At 39.6% G+C, this 13,547-nt stretch overlaps 6 protein-coding genes across 6 annotated transcripts; 4 read left to right on the top strand and 2 right to left on the bottom strand.

Annotated features, from left to right (window-relative positions):
• Nucleotides 1-806: 806 nt before the first annotated feature.
• Nucleotides 807-1,994, bottom strand: SER1 (O-phospho-L-serine:2-oxoglutarate transaminase; the record flags this gene model as incomplete). The annotated part of the gene is made up of 1 exon (XM_056231361.1): nt 807-1,994. The coding sequence occupies one exon, from the start codon at nt 1,992-1,994 to the stop codon at nt 807-809; it is 1,188 nt and encodes a 395-aa protein (XP_056085188.1).
• A 571-nt stretch (nt 1,995-2,565) lies between these two features.
• Nucleotides 2,566-3,158, top strand: RPS30B (40S ribosomal protein eS30; the record flags this gene model as incomplete). Its single annotated transcript, XM_056231360.1, has 2 exons — nt 2,566-2,568; nt 2,970-3,158. 2 exons carry the CDS (start codon nt 2,566-2,568, stop codon nt 3,156-3,158), a joined length of 192 nt encoding a protein of 63 aa, XP_056085187.1.
• A 349-nt stretch (nt 3,159-3,507) lies between these two features.
• LAS17 (actin-binding protein LAS17) lies at nt 3,508-5,412 on the bottom strand (the record flags this gene model as incomplete). The annotated part of the gene is made up of 1 exon (XM_056231359.1): nt 3,508-5,412. One exon carries the CDS (start codon nt 5,410-5,412, stop codon nt 3,508-3,510), a length of 1,905 nt encoding a protein of 634 aa, XP_056085186.1.
• Nucleotides 5,413-6,144: 732 nt separating this feature from the next.
• Nucleotides 6,145-6,960, top strand: DCI1 (putative dodecenoyl-CoA isomerase DCI1; the record flags this gene model as incomplete). The annotated part of the gene is made up of 1 exon (XM_056231357.1): nt 6,145-6,960. One exon carries the CDS (start codon nt 6,145-6,147, stop codon nt 6,958-6,960), a length of 816 nt encoding a protein of 271 aa, XP_056085185.1.
• Nucleotides 6,961-8,872: 1,912 nt separating this feature from the next.
• SYC1 (cleavage polyadenylation factor subunit SYC1) lies at nt 8,873-9,436 on the top strand (the record flags this gene model as incomplete). Its single annotated transcript, XM_056231356.1, has 1 exon — nt 8,873-9,436. The coding sequence occupies one exon, from the start codon at nt 8,873-8,875 to the stop codon at nt 9,434-9,436; it is 564 nt and encodes a 187-aa protein (XP_056085184.1).
• Nucleotides 9,437-11,030: 1,594 nt separating this feature from the next.
• Nucleotides 11,031-13,421, top strand: GAC1 (protein phosphatase regulator GAC1; the record flags this gene model as incomplete). The annotated part of the gene is made up of 1 exon (XM_056231355.1): nt 11,031-13,421. The coding sequence occupies one exon, from the start codon at nt 11,031-11,033 to the stop codon at nt 13,419-13,421; it is 2,391 nt and encodes a 796-aa protein (XP_056085183.1).
• Nucleotides 13,422-13,547: the final 126 nt, after the last annotated feature.

The following is a 13,547-nucleotide window of genomic DNA, read 5'->3' as shown; positions in this document are numbered from 1 at the left end:
TTCAACATTAAATTTTTTTCTTTCACCTGGTTCATCGCTATTTTTCCATTTTGTCTTTCTAATGCACATGTTTATAAATGCTTTTATATATAAAACTGTAATTCCTTTATTCATATGTTGGAAAGAAAGACCAGGAAAACACGATACTGAATATGATGTATCCTGTATATTAACTTTCCGTCTTATGCCCTGCTTTTACTGTTGCAGACCTACTTTTTTTTATTGCACTGGTTTTCTTGACCTTTTCAGTGCGCAAAAATTTTCAACGAGTGATCTCTAAAGGAACTACATCTTTTACATGCAATCTCAACTATGGAAAGACAAAGAATAGGATCTGTGAAGATGAATCCATCGAAGACGAAAATATAAGATAGTGAAAGGGTTCCTGGTTATTTTTTTTCTCTCATTGGAATTTATTACCGGTGAATCTCTAACCAAAAAGATTACATATGTATCACGAAGGGAATTACTCCTCTTCATCCAAAATTTTCTGCCCTGTGCCTCGCTCGATTGGTAATTATCAATATTACAATCTTGAGCTGGATGATTGGAAATGAAAATAAAATTTCTTTCTGATCAATGGGCTATAGCAACTAGGCTTCTTTGAGTACGAGGATATCATTAGTTTTCTCACGATATCGTATTGTAATTAGAATGTCTCACATCATGTCGTTCAGAATTTGGCTTTCCTTATTTCAAAACAAAATTAATCTTGTCTGTGTTCCTAAACTAGTTTACTTAAAACCTACGTAGTACTCTAAAAAAGGGCTTCTTTGGACCCAGAGGTAGGAAATGTCCCAGCCGGCTTAAGCGTTATTTTCGGCAAATTCCTCAATGAAATCTACCAAATTTTGCACGGTTTGTACTGACAGTGCGTTATAGATGGAGGCTCTAAACCCACCGACCGAACGGTGACCCTTCAAACCCGTTAATTTACGAGCTGCTGCCTCCTTTAAGAATTTGTCATCAAGACCATTCTTCTTGAGAGTGAAAACAACATTCATCTTTGATCTACATTTCGAATCCACTGGTATGTTGTAAAAAGCTGGATTTGAGTCTAGGGCTTCGTATAGTATCTTTGCCTTCTGTTCATTTTCAGCTTGCTGCGCTGCAACACCGCCCTTCTTCAAAATATGTTGGAAAACAAGATCCATAACATGCAATGTGAAAATTGGAATTGTATTATAGGCAGAGTTGTTTTTCACCACTGTCGGATAGTCAAAGGCAATAGGAGTGATTGGCACTCCCAGTTCATGTAGAATTTCATCAGAAGCGCCAGAAATATTCTTTAGTATAGATTTCTTGATAATGTATAAGGTTAAACCCGCTAAACCAATGTTCTTTTGAGCACCCGCCATGATAACCCCATATTGTGAGATATCAATTTTACGAGATAAAATATCACTGGATAAATCAGCAACAACTTCAATATTTGGGTCATTGACCAAGCATTTTGGTAAAGCTGGCCATTCAACACCATGGACAGTTTCATTCTCACACAGATATACATACGAAAAGCTTTTACCTTTGATCTTATCTTCCCAAAGAGCTTCATCTGGAATCGTGCCAAATTTTCCGCCGTTGTAATCCTTAGCATTGAAGATAATTTCGGCAGGAACATGCAATCTTCTTGCTTCTTCATAAGATTTTTGGGACCAACTACCGGTGACTAAATAACCAGCTGGTGCAATTTTCCCGTGCTTTCCCACATATGCAGCGGCCAAATTGGTAGCCACAGAAGAAAACCCAGTAGTACCACCACCTTGTAAGTAAAACACCTCATGGGTGTCAGGAATATCTAACAATTCAACCAAGTGCCTCTTAGAATCTTCAATCACCTTGGTTGCATCCTTAGAACGATGAGAAATCTCACCAATACCTAAACCTATGTCATTGAAATTGATTAAGTCCTTAGCAGCTTGCTGCAAAACTGGTGTAGGCATTTGAGCTGGCCCCGCTCCAAAATGTTGTGGTTCCTCTCTTTCCAAAGACATTATTCCTTGTCGCTATTATTGATTGATAAAACTAATCAGCTAACCGTACAGTGACTATTCAATTAATTGATATCTACAGGCTACACGATCCTTACGCGTTATATACATATATATATGCATGCATCTTCATGTGTGCGAAAGTAGTCATTAATTCGCGATGCTTGGAAAGAGTCATTAATTTCGTTGCGCTTAGTGAAGGATGTGTAGAGTTACAACCTCGTGACCAAATTGTGGTTGCCGTTGGGGTTGACCGTAGGCGACAATAAAAGAAAATGCCGACCTCCGGGTTGCCTTTCTCATTTATGTTCTTTTCTTCCCAAAATATGCGGGACAACACATCCGTACATATGTTTGAGACAGCTCTTTTTTTGCTGATATGTTTCTGCGTCATGATCGAGCGGCGGAGGTGACATATTCTTCATCCAGACGACTTGCTGGGATTTCCCCTCGGCTGCTTTTGTTCCGTTTCCATTATACAGTAAAAGTAATCTCATATCACACTTCAGTATTAAGCACGGATTGTTGGATTAACACTCTATATTCAAAATACTGGATAAACAAATTATACAAAATGGTACGTTAATACTGTGTTATAATGCTCCGCGCAACGCTTTTCTGGATGATTTAGACCCATATAGTGGCTTATTGGAAGAGATGGGCCACCCTTTGATCAGATTTTACTATCGGAAAATAGTTATGTGAAGGTTCACACCTCGTGCAAGAGGTAAGGAATATAGACAAGTAATGTTTAGATGTCATATGATAGAGCTGAAACCAAGATGGCAAAGCAAGACGCGAAGAGGAAGATAGTCAAAATTTCTTGCGGATAGTGATTGTCATTCGTATAGATGGACTAAACATTAGATATATGATCTTTTTTCAAAAATAGCGTCTACGTTGGAGTAAGTTTTCATATTTCGAAAACACATATACTAACATCAAACGAAAATTTCTATTTTCTCGATTTTTTTACAGGCTAAAGTTCACGGTTCTCTAGCTCGTGCTGGTAAGGTTAAGTCTCAAACTCCAAAGGTTGAAAAAACTGAAAAGCCAAAGAAGCCAAAGGGTCGTGCTTACAAGAGATTATTGTACACCAGAAGATTCGTTAACGTCACTTTGATTAACGGTAAGAGAAGAATGAACCCAGGTCCATCCGTCCAATAAATAAAATCTAAAATTTCAAGTTTTTATTGTTCTATATGTGTACTTAAACAAAAAAAAATATAATAGAAGTATTTTACTATCTTTGACGTTCTTTAGTTCATACTAAAAGAAGGAGGCCATACAGCGCTTCATTTTCTTCTCCAACTTATGAGGCTGCTCTGAATGGGAACTGTTATGACCCCGCTACATTACTTCAATCGGTAAATTATTGTGCTCCATTATACATATTGAGTGACTTTTCTAATGACAGTCATAAAGCTTACGAAGAGCAATTACTTTGATCATTAATAGTAAGTACATAAAATTACACATTTTCTATAACAGTAGTTTCATCTTTTCATTTTTTCAATTACCAATCATCGCCATTGTCCATGTCGTCATCAGCTCCCACTTTATTTTTCCTTTTGTTCAGAGCTGCTGCCAGTGCATCAGCCAAAGAAGCTGGCGGTCCACCAACTGTGCCACCATTGCCTGCCGCTGCTAGTGGTGGAGTAGGATCTCCACGTGCTTCTTGAAGTAAAACCGAAGGTTTATCTAGCTGTGATTTATCTACCTTTTTCAAGGCGCCTATACCACCTACGCCTCTAATCGAAGCTAATAGAGCATCACGTCCTGCATCTCCAGTAGCTTCTGAAAGTGAGACGCCACCGGATGTTGATGCTGCCGGCATCTGAGGAGGTGGAGGAGCACGCCCAGAATGAGGAGGCTGTGTAAGGAATGCTGGCGGTGGGGGTGGAGGAGCACTCGCCGTAGATTGTAGCGATGGTGGAGCAGGTGCTGGAGGTGCCGGAGGAACTGCTTGAGATGCCTGCGGTTGCCCCAAAAATGCTGGAGGAGGTGGTGGTGCCGCTGGTGCATTTATACTGTAAGTAGGTATCTGAGAACTTTGGCGTTGTGGGGCCGCAGATGGCCCATTAGAGGGAGTCATTTGCGGTGTTAGGTTGTTGAAGGTTGTCATTGGAGGAGGAGGGGGAGGAGACGATATATTAGTGTTTGTTTGATATCCAAAGGGCTGGTTAGGATTATTATACTGGTGTGGATTTTGTTGCATGGATACGTCTATCATCGGGCGAGATGCTCTTGGAGGGGGTGGTGGTACGGGTCCTCTTCTTCCAGTAGCCTGTGGAGGAAGGCTGTTCGTCGCGATAGAATTGATAGTATTAGCAGTCAAGTGCCTATGGGGTGGGGGAGGTGGTGCTGGCCCACGTCTTGGCGGTGGTGCAGGTACAGGCGAACGAGCTCCCGCACCTCCGGTAGTTGCACGCACTGGTGGTGGAGGTGGTACAGGACGGTTATTCCTACTAGGTAATTGTGGAAGAGGTCTACCCTGTTGTGGCATTCCCATTGGAGGTGGTTGATTGAATTGCTGTTGAGATACCGGGCATGGAAATGGGCTTGTTCCCGAGTTTGTTGGGGAAGCTTCAGGAATCGGAAACGGAAATGGATTATTTTGAGGTTGTGAAGAAGTATTGTGCGGAGGAGGGGTATTATGTTGTGGAGGGCCTGGTAATGGCGTAAACTGGCTTGACAAAGGCGGTAAACTATGCTTAGGGCGTGCCTCTTCCTTCGCTACTTCAGGAGATGCAGGAGGAAGAGGTGGGGCTGGGGTAGTGGGTGCAGATGTTGTTGTCGAATTAACATCGGAAAAAGAACTTGCTTGATCAGAATCAAAAGTATCAGCGGTTGGCGGAGGAGGAGGAGGGGCTTTATGCTTTGTTGTTGGGATTGTTTTCGCATTTTCTAAGTTATATCTTTTTCTTTGATTGTCGATCAATGACTCTCCCCTTGGGCCTTGTACTACCTGTGATTTTTCTTCTTCTCTAACTTTTTTGGTCAAGGCCATGGCATTCTTATTCAACAAAGTCTTCCTGTTGGCGTATCTTTCACGTTTTTGGACTCTCTTCAAGAAGTGCGACGCCTCATTAATATCGACAAATAGTAAACCTGCAAAGCACTCTTCCATTTCGAAGGTGTGGAAAAAAGTACGGTCTTGGTAGTATTCAAAATTCACATATAATTCTTGGTCCCAAATAACTCCTCTATGGCCGTTGATATCGACCAATTTCAAGAAAAATGTATTTCCCACGAGATCATCTACCAGAGCAGCAGCTCCTGAGAGTCCAGTGTACTGCCACTCGTCTTTGTCGGGATATGCAATGTAGAGTCTGGCCACAGCGACATCAATAATCTTGTTCGAAGTCTTTGGTAGAGCCCTTTTAATAGTTTCCTTATCTGCAGAATTTAGAAGCCCCATTATGAATGGTGCCTATTAACAATTCAACGTAGCAATCGATATTCTTAGTACAGAAAACAACCGTTACAACTTTTTAAGTATGAGCTTACTGCATCTAATAATGGTTGTATGTATGTATGTATGTATACTCATGATTTTTTTTCATACTAATTGAGCGGCCCCTTTTCGGATGTCCCGCACGTATTCAATGATTATACGTACTACAAAGAGTAGACTATAAAACCAATTTATCGCATCAGTTATCATACATTTTATACTGTAGAGTAAGAAACCGCTTGCCTTATTATACTGATAGAAACAAAGAATCCCCAAATTATGCTTCTTGTCAAGACCTTGCACTTTAGCAGTGATTCTTGAAACTAATTTTACGTTCCATCGAACATTGGCCATATAACCCTATCCTTTTCTGAACTCTGTTCCCAAAAAGGAATCATGGATAGTATTCATGCCCTTGATAAAGTGGCAGAATCGTCTTTATACTCAATTGAAAAAGGATTGTCTTAATTTGTCGAATAAATCTGCTGTACATTATGGTTTTCGTCTAATATTGGCGGAGGAGACTCCAAAAAAGACGGACCCGAATACTGGCGGCAGTAAGTGTAAACTCCGACGGTGCATCATATATATGTAAGTGATCCTGAGAATGATAGGACAAATGCTCACTACTTCTGGAGCAAATTTGCACCAAGAAAGCATTATAACTACCTCCTTAGGTGAATTCACTTTTCAGCAATGAGCGAACGTGTAGATTATCACATAGATGGTCATTTTTTCATCATTAAGTTGAATGATCCAAAACATTTAAATTCCTTGACATTCGAAGATTTCATCTACATTGCCCTGCTATTACAGAAGGCAAATACCATTGATTCTGTTTTATTCACAGTTCTACAAAGCTCAGGCAAATATTTCTCCTCAGGGGGAAAATTTTCGGCGGTAAATGAGTTAAATGGGGAAGAAGGTGGGAATGAAGTGGAGAAAACTTCAAAGCTGGTATCCGCTATAAGCTCTCCTAATGTGTTTGTCGCAAATGCATTTGCAACACATAAAAAGATTTTGATATGCTTCTTGAATGGGCCTGCCATTGGCCTTAGCGCGTCGTTGGTGGCCCTTTGTGATATAGTTTATTCCCAGAATGATTCAGTATTTCTTCTTTTCCCCTTCACGAATCTTGGTTTTGTTGCGGAAGTGGGCGCTTCAGTCACTTTGATTCAAAAACTTGGAATTAACTCTGCCAATGAACATATGATTTTTAGCTCACCGATTTCATTCAAGGAGTTACTAGGAACGATCGTAACTAAGAATTACCAGTTAAACGACACTGAAACCTTCAACAAAAATGTTCTTGAAGATCTAAAACAAAATGTTAGGTGGCTTTATCCGAAAAGTATATTGGGTATGAAGGACTTGCTGCACAATCAAATGAAGCAAGAACTCATCAAATCTCAGGCAATGGAGACCAACGGCACCTTACCTTTTTGGGCAAGTGGTGAACCATTCAAAAGATTTCAGCAACTTCAAAAGGGAAATAGGCGTCACAAGCTATAGCAACATTGAAAAGATGAATCTGACACAATAAAAAAGTAATATACTGTTTTATCAATAGAAATACGAGACGATCAAAACCGAGAATGCACGCGTGATTTTCTACAATTCTTCGGCACTAATACGTGAGCTATATTCTTAGTTATGCTTTTTTACATATATGAAAATTACGAAGTCCACGTGAACGGTACACATTTGAAAGCAGAAAACGCACTCTCTTATAGTTATTCGGATATGAAATTTACAAGTGTAGCAACATAGCCATCCTATTTGCCGTTGTTTGCTTCCCAAGAAATTTTATTCCTGTATCAAGCAGTCAGATGACCTCCTAATGTTAAGTGAAAAACTTTAAAAAAGTTGGGCTTTGGTGCCTTTCGTCACGTGACAAAGAAAGACCACTCTCCTAAATGTATGTCGGTCTTTGAAGGATGCATTAGAATCGTATTTTTAATAGTAAAATAAACACAATTTGCTTCTTTGTTTTATGAGAGTTGAAGTTAATTCCCCGCCTGGTGGAAAGCTTCGGAGTAGATGTTCTTTTATACCAGCCGCACAAAAAGGCACAAACTTTGTCGCCAAAGTAAGATCCGCCCTCAAAGATCCGCGATGACTGTTCAAGTGCGGCATTTGCGAGAGCCGTACTCCAACCTGTAAATGTGAAAACTATAAAGATAAAAATGCGGATTATCCTGTCGCGTAAACACGAAATATAAGGCAGATTGACTCAATTCGCTTTCGCGATTCTGGAAGTTCATTTCAGCGAGAAATTTTCCGACAGCAATAGATAAAAGTTGTCACCTTTGGGGTTGTTGCAGGAGTTCATGGTTGGCTTTATTCCTCTAATCTTGTTAGTTGTTGAGTAATAACACATGTTTGATCTCCGCTCTATATTACCGCTTTTTCTTGGCATCGAAATGCTTTTATATAGTGAAATTTGTAACGACTATTAGAAAAATGCATTTCAAGATGTTCATCACATCTAAATTTGCGGGCTGATAAAAAAAATAAGTGAATTACGGCGAGCCACAAGCGTTTTGATTTATGACAACTCTGATTTCTGAACCTTTACTAGAAGTGTACAACTTATATTCAAGAAAAAGAACAGCAGATCTAGGAAGCCAAAAAGTATAGGGCATGAGATTCTTTGATTTATAATATTTTGAAGTAATAATATGCTGACGTTATGAAAAGTTCTATGAAATGAATTATTGATGTAGCTACATCGAAGGGTGGAGTAATCGTCGAAGGTCAAGCGGTTGAACAGATGCCCCTTGATAATATTAAATCCTCATTTGCGTCATTGGCGGTCCTAAGTTGATGCTCTTTTTAGTTTGCCGAAAGAATCTTGATGTATATTGCAGACGATATAGCGCCATTTAAAATATCTATTATTGCTAATTGAATCATGGGTGAAACTTCTCGAAGAATCCTTTTCTTTTCTTCCCACGGCTTGTTCAACTGCAATATTTGTGGTGAAAACAGTTAAAAATCTAAGTCATGTGGAACAAAAACTTTCCGAGGCCTCATCGTTGGAGACAATCTTCTACGATTCATTTTTTGCACAATGAATTAAACATCAAAACCTAACTCAGAAAACGCAAAGTAGGAGTATCTAGCTTATTATTTTAATTTAAGAAGGCAGACAAGAACTAAACAGCGATTGGCTATTTGCTAGAAAGCATGGTTGCAATAATGATAAGAGTACTGATTAAGAAAATGAGATTTAATCAGCTAGCTCACCCACTCCGTTGAAAATTCACTCATTTAGTTTTGAGATTTTTTTTTAAGTTCCGGATACTCTTCCGTGGAAAGGAAAAAGCAAGACGAAAAGTAATAGAGAGAAAAAAGACGAGTTCAAACCGCATATCTGCTTTAAAGCTGAACAAATCTGGCCCACACATTTCTGCGCTGTAAAATGGAAACAGATCTGCACAAGGAAAGAATTCAGCAGAGAATCAAATTTGGTAACAGTGGAGAGGATGCGACTAATGACATATACCTTCGTATCATACAGATGTTTGGCTGCATAGAGAAGACTACAACGAAGCAGATAACAAGACTACAAATACTGGATGAGGTCAGGATAGAAATTTCTGTGGACGACATTTTAATCGATTGGAAAAAGAACTCAATGATAAGTGAAACGATCGCCGATAGTATAGTAATTATGATACTTGGATTGCATGCGGGTAAAAAGAGCGTCTTATCTGAATCTGGACTAAGAGAGAGAGAAAGTGATGCCTGGAAGATTCAAGAGTTGCAAAATCTGTTCCAAGAACAATTTGGAGACAGCTTCAGTGCTAATGAAGGGGTGGGAGAACAAGAAGATGTAAGAAATGGCAGTGTTACCATAGGAAAGAGCAAAGCGGTAATTGATTTCTCCACTATGAAATTGGTTGATTGCAATTCGAATCCACTCAAGGGGAGAGTAGAGAGCATACTAAGTATTGGACAAAAACTAACCACTCCATTATGTTAAACGGACCTACCTTTTATTCCCTGTATGCGCCTTACTTGAAAAATTGGCAGATTATGTAACAAGTTGTTGAGTTTCTCCATGAATCTGCCTTCTGCTCAGGATGGCGTGGGGGGGTGGGGAAGAAACTTCGCCCATATGTCTGTTGCCAAACAAAGAAGTGACAACATTACTGACGTAATTCCGAGACACGCGCAGATGCTGACTCGTGCCTCCTTTCTTTTCCATATATACATAGTGATATAACTTAAAATAAAGAAAAGGTGAAATCAATCCCAATAGGAGTAGTTGCGACGATATGGCAACGGCCGTTTCATCTTGGTTTTTCCCGAAAAATAAGAAATCAAGCACGGCACAAAAAAGTATAACCGTTCTTGTCGTATGTGGCTGCCTCTATTACTCCTTCTCCGTCCGTGTGTATCGTACCCACAGAGATACGAGGCGGCACCTGTAAAAACTAATAACCGGTGCATGCCCACTGTTATCTCGGGAAGCCTAACCACGCACATGTAATTTCCGAGATCTGTTACACAGGCAAGGCAAAGGCGCGACAACCCCAGCGGTGTGAACGCTATTGACGCACCCCGCAGAAAATGGCTTACGTAAGCCCTCCAGAGCAAAAGCGCAGAGGCTACGTTCTCCACACTTCGTGTCAAGCGACGCGCGGATGTGCGGCCTGTGCCCAATCTGTAAACCGAGCCCTCCCTCTTGGAAAGACGCGGTGTCGCAAAACGGTGGCAAAATTCGATTTTGTTTGCCCCTTCTCCGTAATGATGCAGCAAGCGGAGAGCATCCCTGTGCACGATGACGGCGTGGATCTGCAGGCTGGTGAGCAGCCAAGCCAAGCGAGGAAATATCCAGGGAGGACACGGCGAGAAAACTACTCACTGGATTATGAGCGGTTATCTGCAGTACCGTGGGGCAGTGGCCTAGAAAACGCCAGGGGGTTTATTGAACTACATCAAGTCAACAGAAACCGCCGCTAAAAAACGCATACTACCGGAAGCAACAGTTCTCCTTGATTGTCACTCGGTGTTTTTTTTTTTTTTGTTTTTTTTTTTCTGATATCTAAGATTCCCCTCCCTATCTTTTGTTTCTTTCCCGCAATCTGGGGAAACTTTTTCTCACGCTTATAGATGATTTGCTATATAAGGGATCACTATTTCAGGCATCATCTACCTCCTTTTGCATCCTTAGCTTCGCTGCATTTGATATATATATGTAGACGTATCTGTAGTTTTCTTCCATTACATAACGTAAAATACATTGTTTTCCCATTGTTATCTTTCATCTTTTCCTTATTTTTGTTAAGCGTAAGATAACAATAACAATAAAAAAAAGAATCTAAGATTACTTTCTGTAACTTTTTTTGAATTCAGTTTTAAGGCTACGCTTTTCTTTTCTTTTCTTTTCTTTTCCTTTGGCACTAAATCTACTTATTGCTACTGCTAATCATCAATATAACAATACAACACGCTCACTGTCAAGAAGAGGCTGGTACTTAGAAGACGGATAGAGATTTTTTTTTTTGTATTTTAAATCTATTTGTGTAACAAAGTGAAACTGAAAATATACTACAGAAGCGAGAACATACATCATGGTAATACAATCTGCTACTACTTTATCGCCATCAAGGACAAGACCCTCTTTTCCTCATAATAACTTGATCAAAAGCATGTCTGACAACCGTATTGGTCGTCCGTCCCCTCCACCAATTAGGAAATTAAAATCTTCCTTGAAAATCTCTCATCCTGATTCTATCTCAAGATCAAAGTCAGATATTTTTTTGGTATCACCTGAAAAAAATGTCCGTTTTGCTATTGAACTGACAACCGTTAAAAGATTTGATAAAAATGCGGAGCCAAGTTCAATCTCAAACGAAAACTCGCCCACTCTTTCTCCTGTTGACAATTATACCACCGCCGATGACATCCAACTATTCAACAATGAGGATTGCTGGTTCAATGATTCCTCACTAGTCACTAATTTGCTAAGAAATGAAAAGAAATTCCGTTATACAAATTCTTTAAACAACATGTTCAAGTTAGACCTATATGACTCTGAAGATGAGGATGATATAGACGATGCCAACAATGACCAAGCTGGATATGGCTATACTTATGATTCGTCAACATCTAGAAGAAATTCTTCCCACAATAAATCAGTGACCTCCCCTGCTACGTCCTCTCTTGCCTCTCAAGCGACAAGTATATGTGATTGGAAACTTCACTGTACAGATTTGGTTCCCTTCAAACTAGCACCTCCGCTATTCACTAAAACACTATCTTCTTCCGACTTCCAAGGTCAATTAGCAAAGTACTTGAATGGTAAAAATATAAAACTGCATTCCCTCATTCAATCAGATGGCGATTCAAGCAAAATTATGGGGCTGATATACGTTAATAATTTGAGTTTCGAAAAGTACCTGGAGATAAAATTCACTTTCAACTCATGGAAGGATATTCATTATGTAACCGCCAACTACAACAAAACAGTCAATTCCGCTGTTGATGAATTTAAATTTACTATTGACTTGAATAGTTTGAAGTATATTTTACTCATCAAGAGGATTATCACTTTGGAGAACAATACAAGTAGTTGTCCCTTAAACATTGAATTGTGTTGTAGATATGACGTCAATGAAGAAACATTTTATGATAATAACGACGGTAAAAACTATCACCTTTTCATGACCACTTTCAAAAAGGGAAGCGAAACAGAGGTAAAACAAGAGGTTCCCGTGGTCATTGAGCCTAGTCCTCAAGATAATACTGCTACTTCATCAAAGACCATGAAATCGAGATTCATTTCTTCAAATCCATCTCTTTCAAGGTTTTCGCCTCAATCGAGAAAATTCAGCGAGGACACGGATTACTATAACACATCTCCATTGAAACACCTTTATCACAATGACACGACAACCTTCGTCAAACCTAAAAGATTAAACGTAGTTTTAGATAAAGTTGGCAACGGCACATCCTTTTCACCACCACCACCTCCCTTGGCTGGCACCACGAAAATTGATAATGCAACAAAGAATGGAAAGACAACACCTGCAGCGCACACAACCGCAAATAATATTGACCTACCAATATCAGGATCGCAACATCAATCATTATATTCTGGCTCATCATCGTACTCATCATCGTCGTCTTCCATATCTTCTTCATTATCATTTGCGTCTTCTAATAATTCCTCCACAAATTCTTCTTCCTCCGCCTCCTGCAGCTTCCCACTTACTGAGCTCGATAATTTTGATTATGCAAACTTGTATGAGCCCAACGATACATTCACTACAGCCAATTTGGTAAATCATTCATTAAATTCAATGATACCAGACGCTTATCCTCCATCATTTTTTGGGGACTTTGGAAATGATAGTAATAACAACAACTTGGCCGCTTCCCTGGATGATTCCTATGAAGATAAACAAAGCGTCATTACAGATACTACCATGGATGATAATAACAAAACTTCAACTGTCAATCATTCTACAGATACATTAATTAAACCTTCCAAGGAAAATGGGGCAGCTAAAGGGGATATACTACTACCAACAAATAGAATTAGCCCACCGTCCTCGTCTCGCAACCAAACCAGTACAAATCTAAAGGAGCCTTCGAGTGACAACATTGAGCTTAAATATATCAACTACCAGTCTTTGCTGGATTCTCATCGGTTTCACAACCACTCTTCATCACCAAATTTGCAACCCGCTCCTCTCTCAAATGCAGTGTCTATCTCAGAATTCACTCATGCATCGGATGTCTTTGAATATGAGGATGAGGATAGTGGTAGTAATCGAATGGTGGGGGAACTAGATGATAGTGCATTTTCTCCCCACTTTTATTTGAATGAAGGCAACAAATCAGCATGCCTTAGTGATGACGCTTTGATTGATCATCACGGAAGTGACAATCCATTTATAAATTCTTTCAGTTCTTCTCCACCCATCCTCTCGCAAGAAGTTGATCGTTGGCGGCATTAACTTCAGATAGTGCTTTTTTTCCTGTTTTTTCACTTTTCTGTTCACTACATATTTCATTTCATTAATTGCATGAATGCTTTTCTGGTCGGTTTTTTGCGAAGTTTTTTCTCTGTTCCTCTTTTTCTG

The sequence above is a fragment of the Saccharomyces kudriavzevii genome, assembly GCF_947243775.1.
Source record: "Saccharomyces kudriavzevii IFO 1802 strain IFO1802 genome assembly, chromosome: 15".
NCBI lineage: Eukaryota > Fungi > Ascomycota > Saccharomycetes > Saccharomycetales > Saccharomycetaceae > Saccharomyces > Saccharomyces kudriavzevii.
Note: the sequence above shows the minus strand (reverse complement) of the source record. Positions and strands in the feature narration are given on the sequence as shown.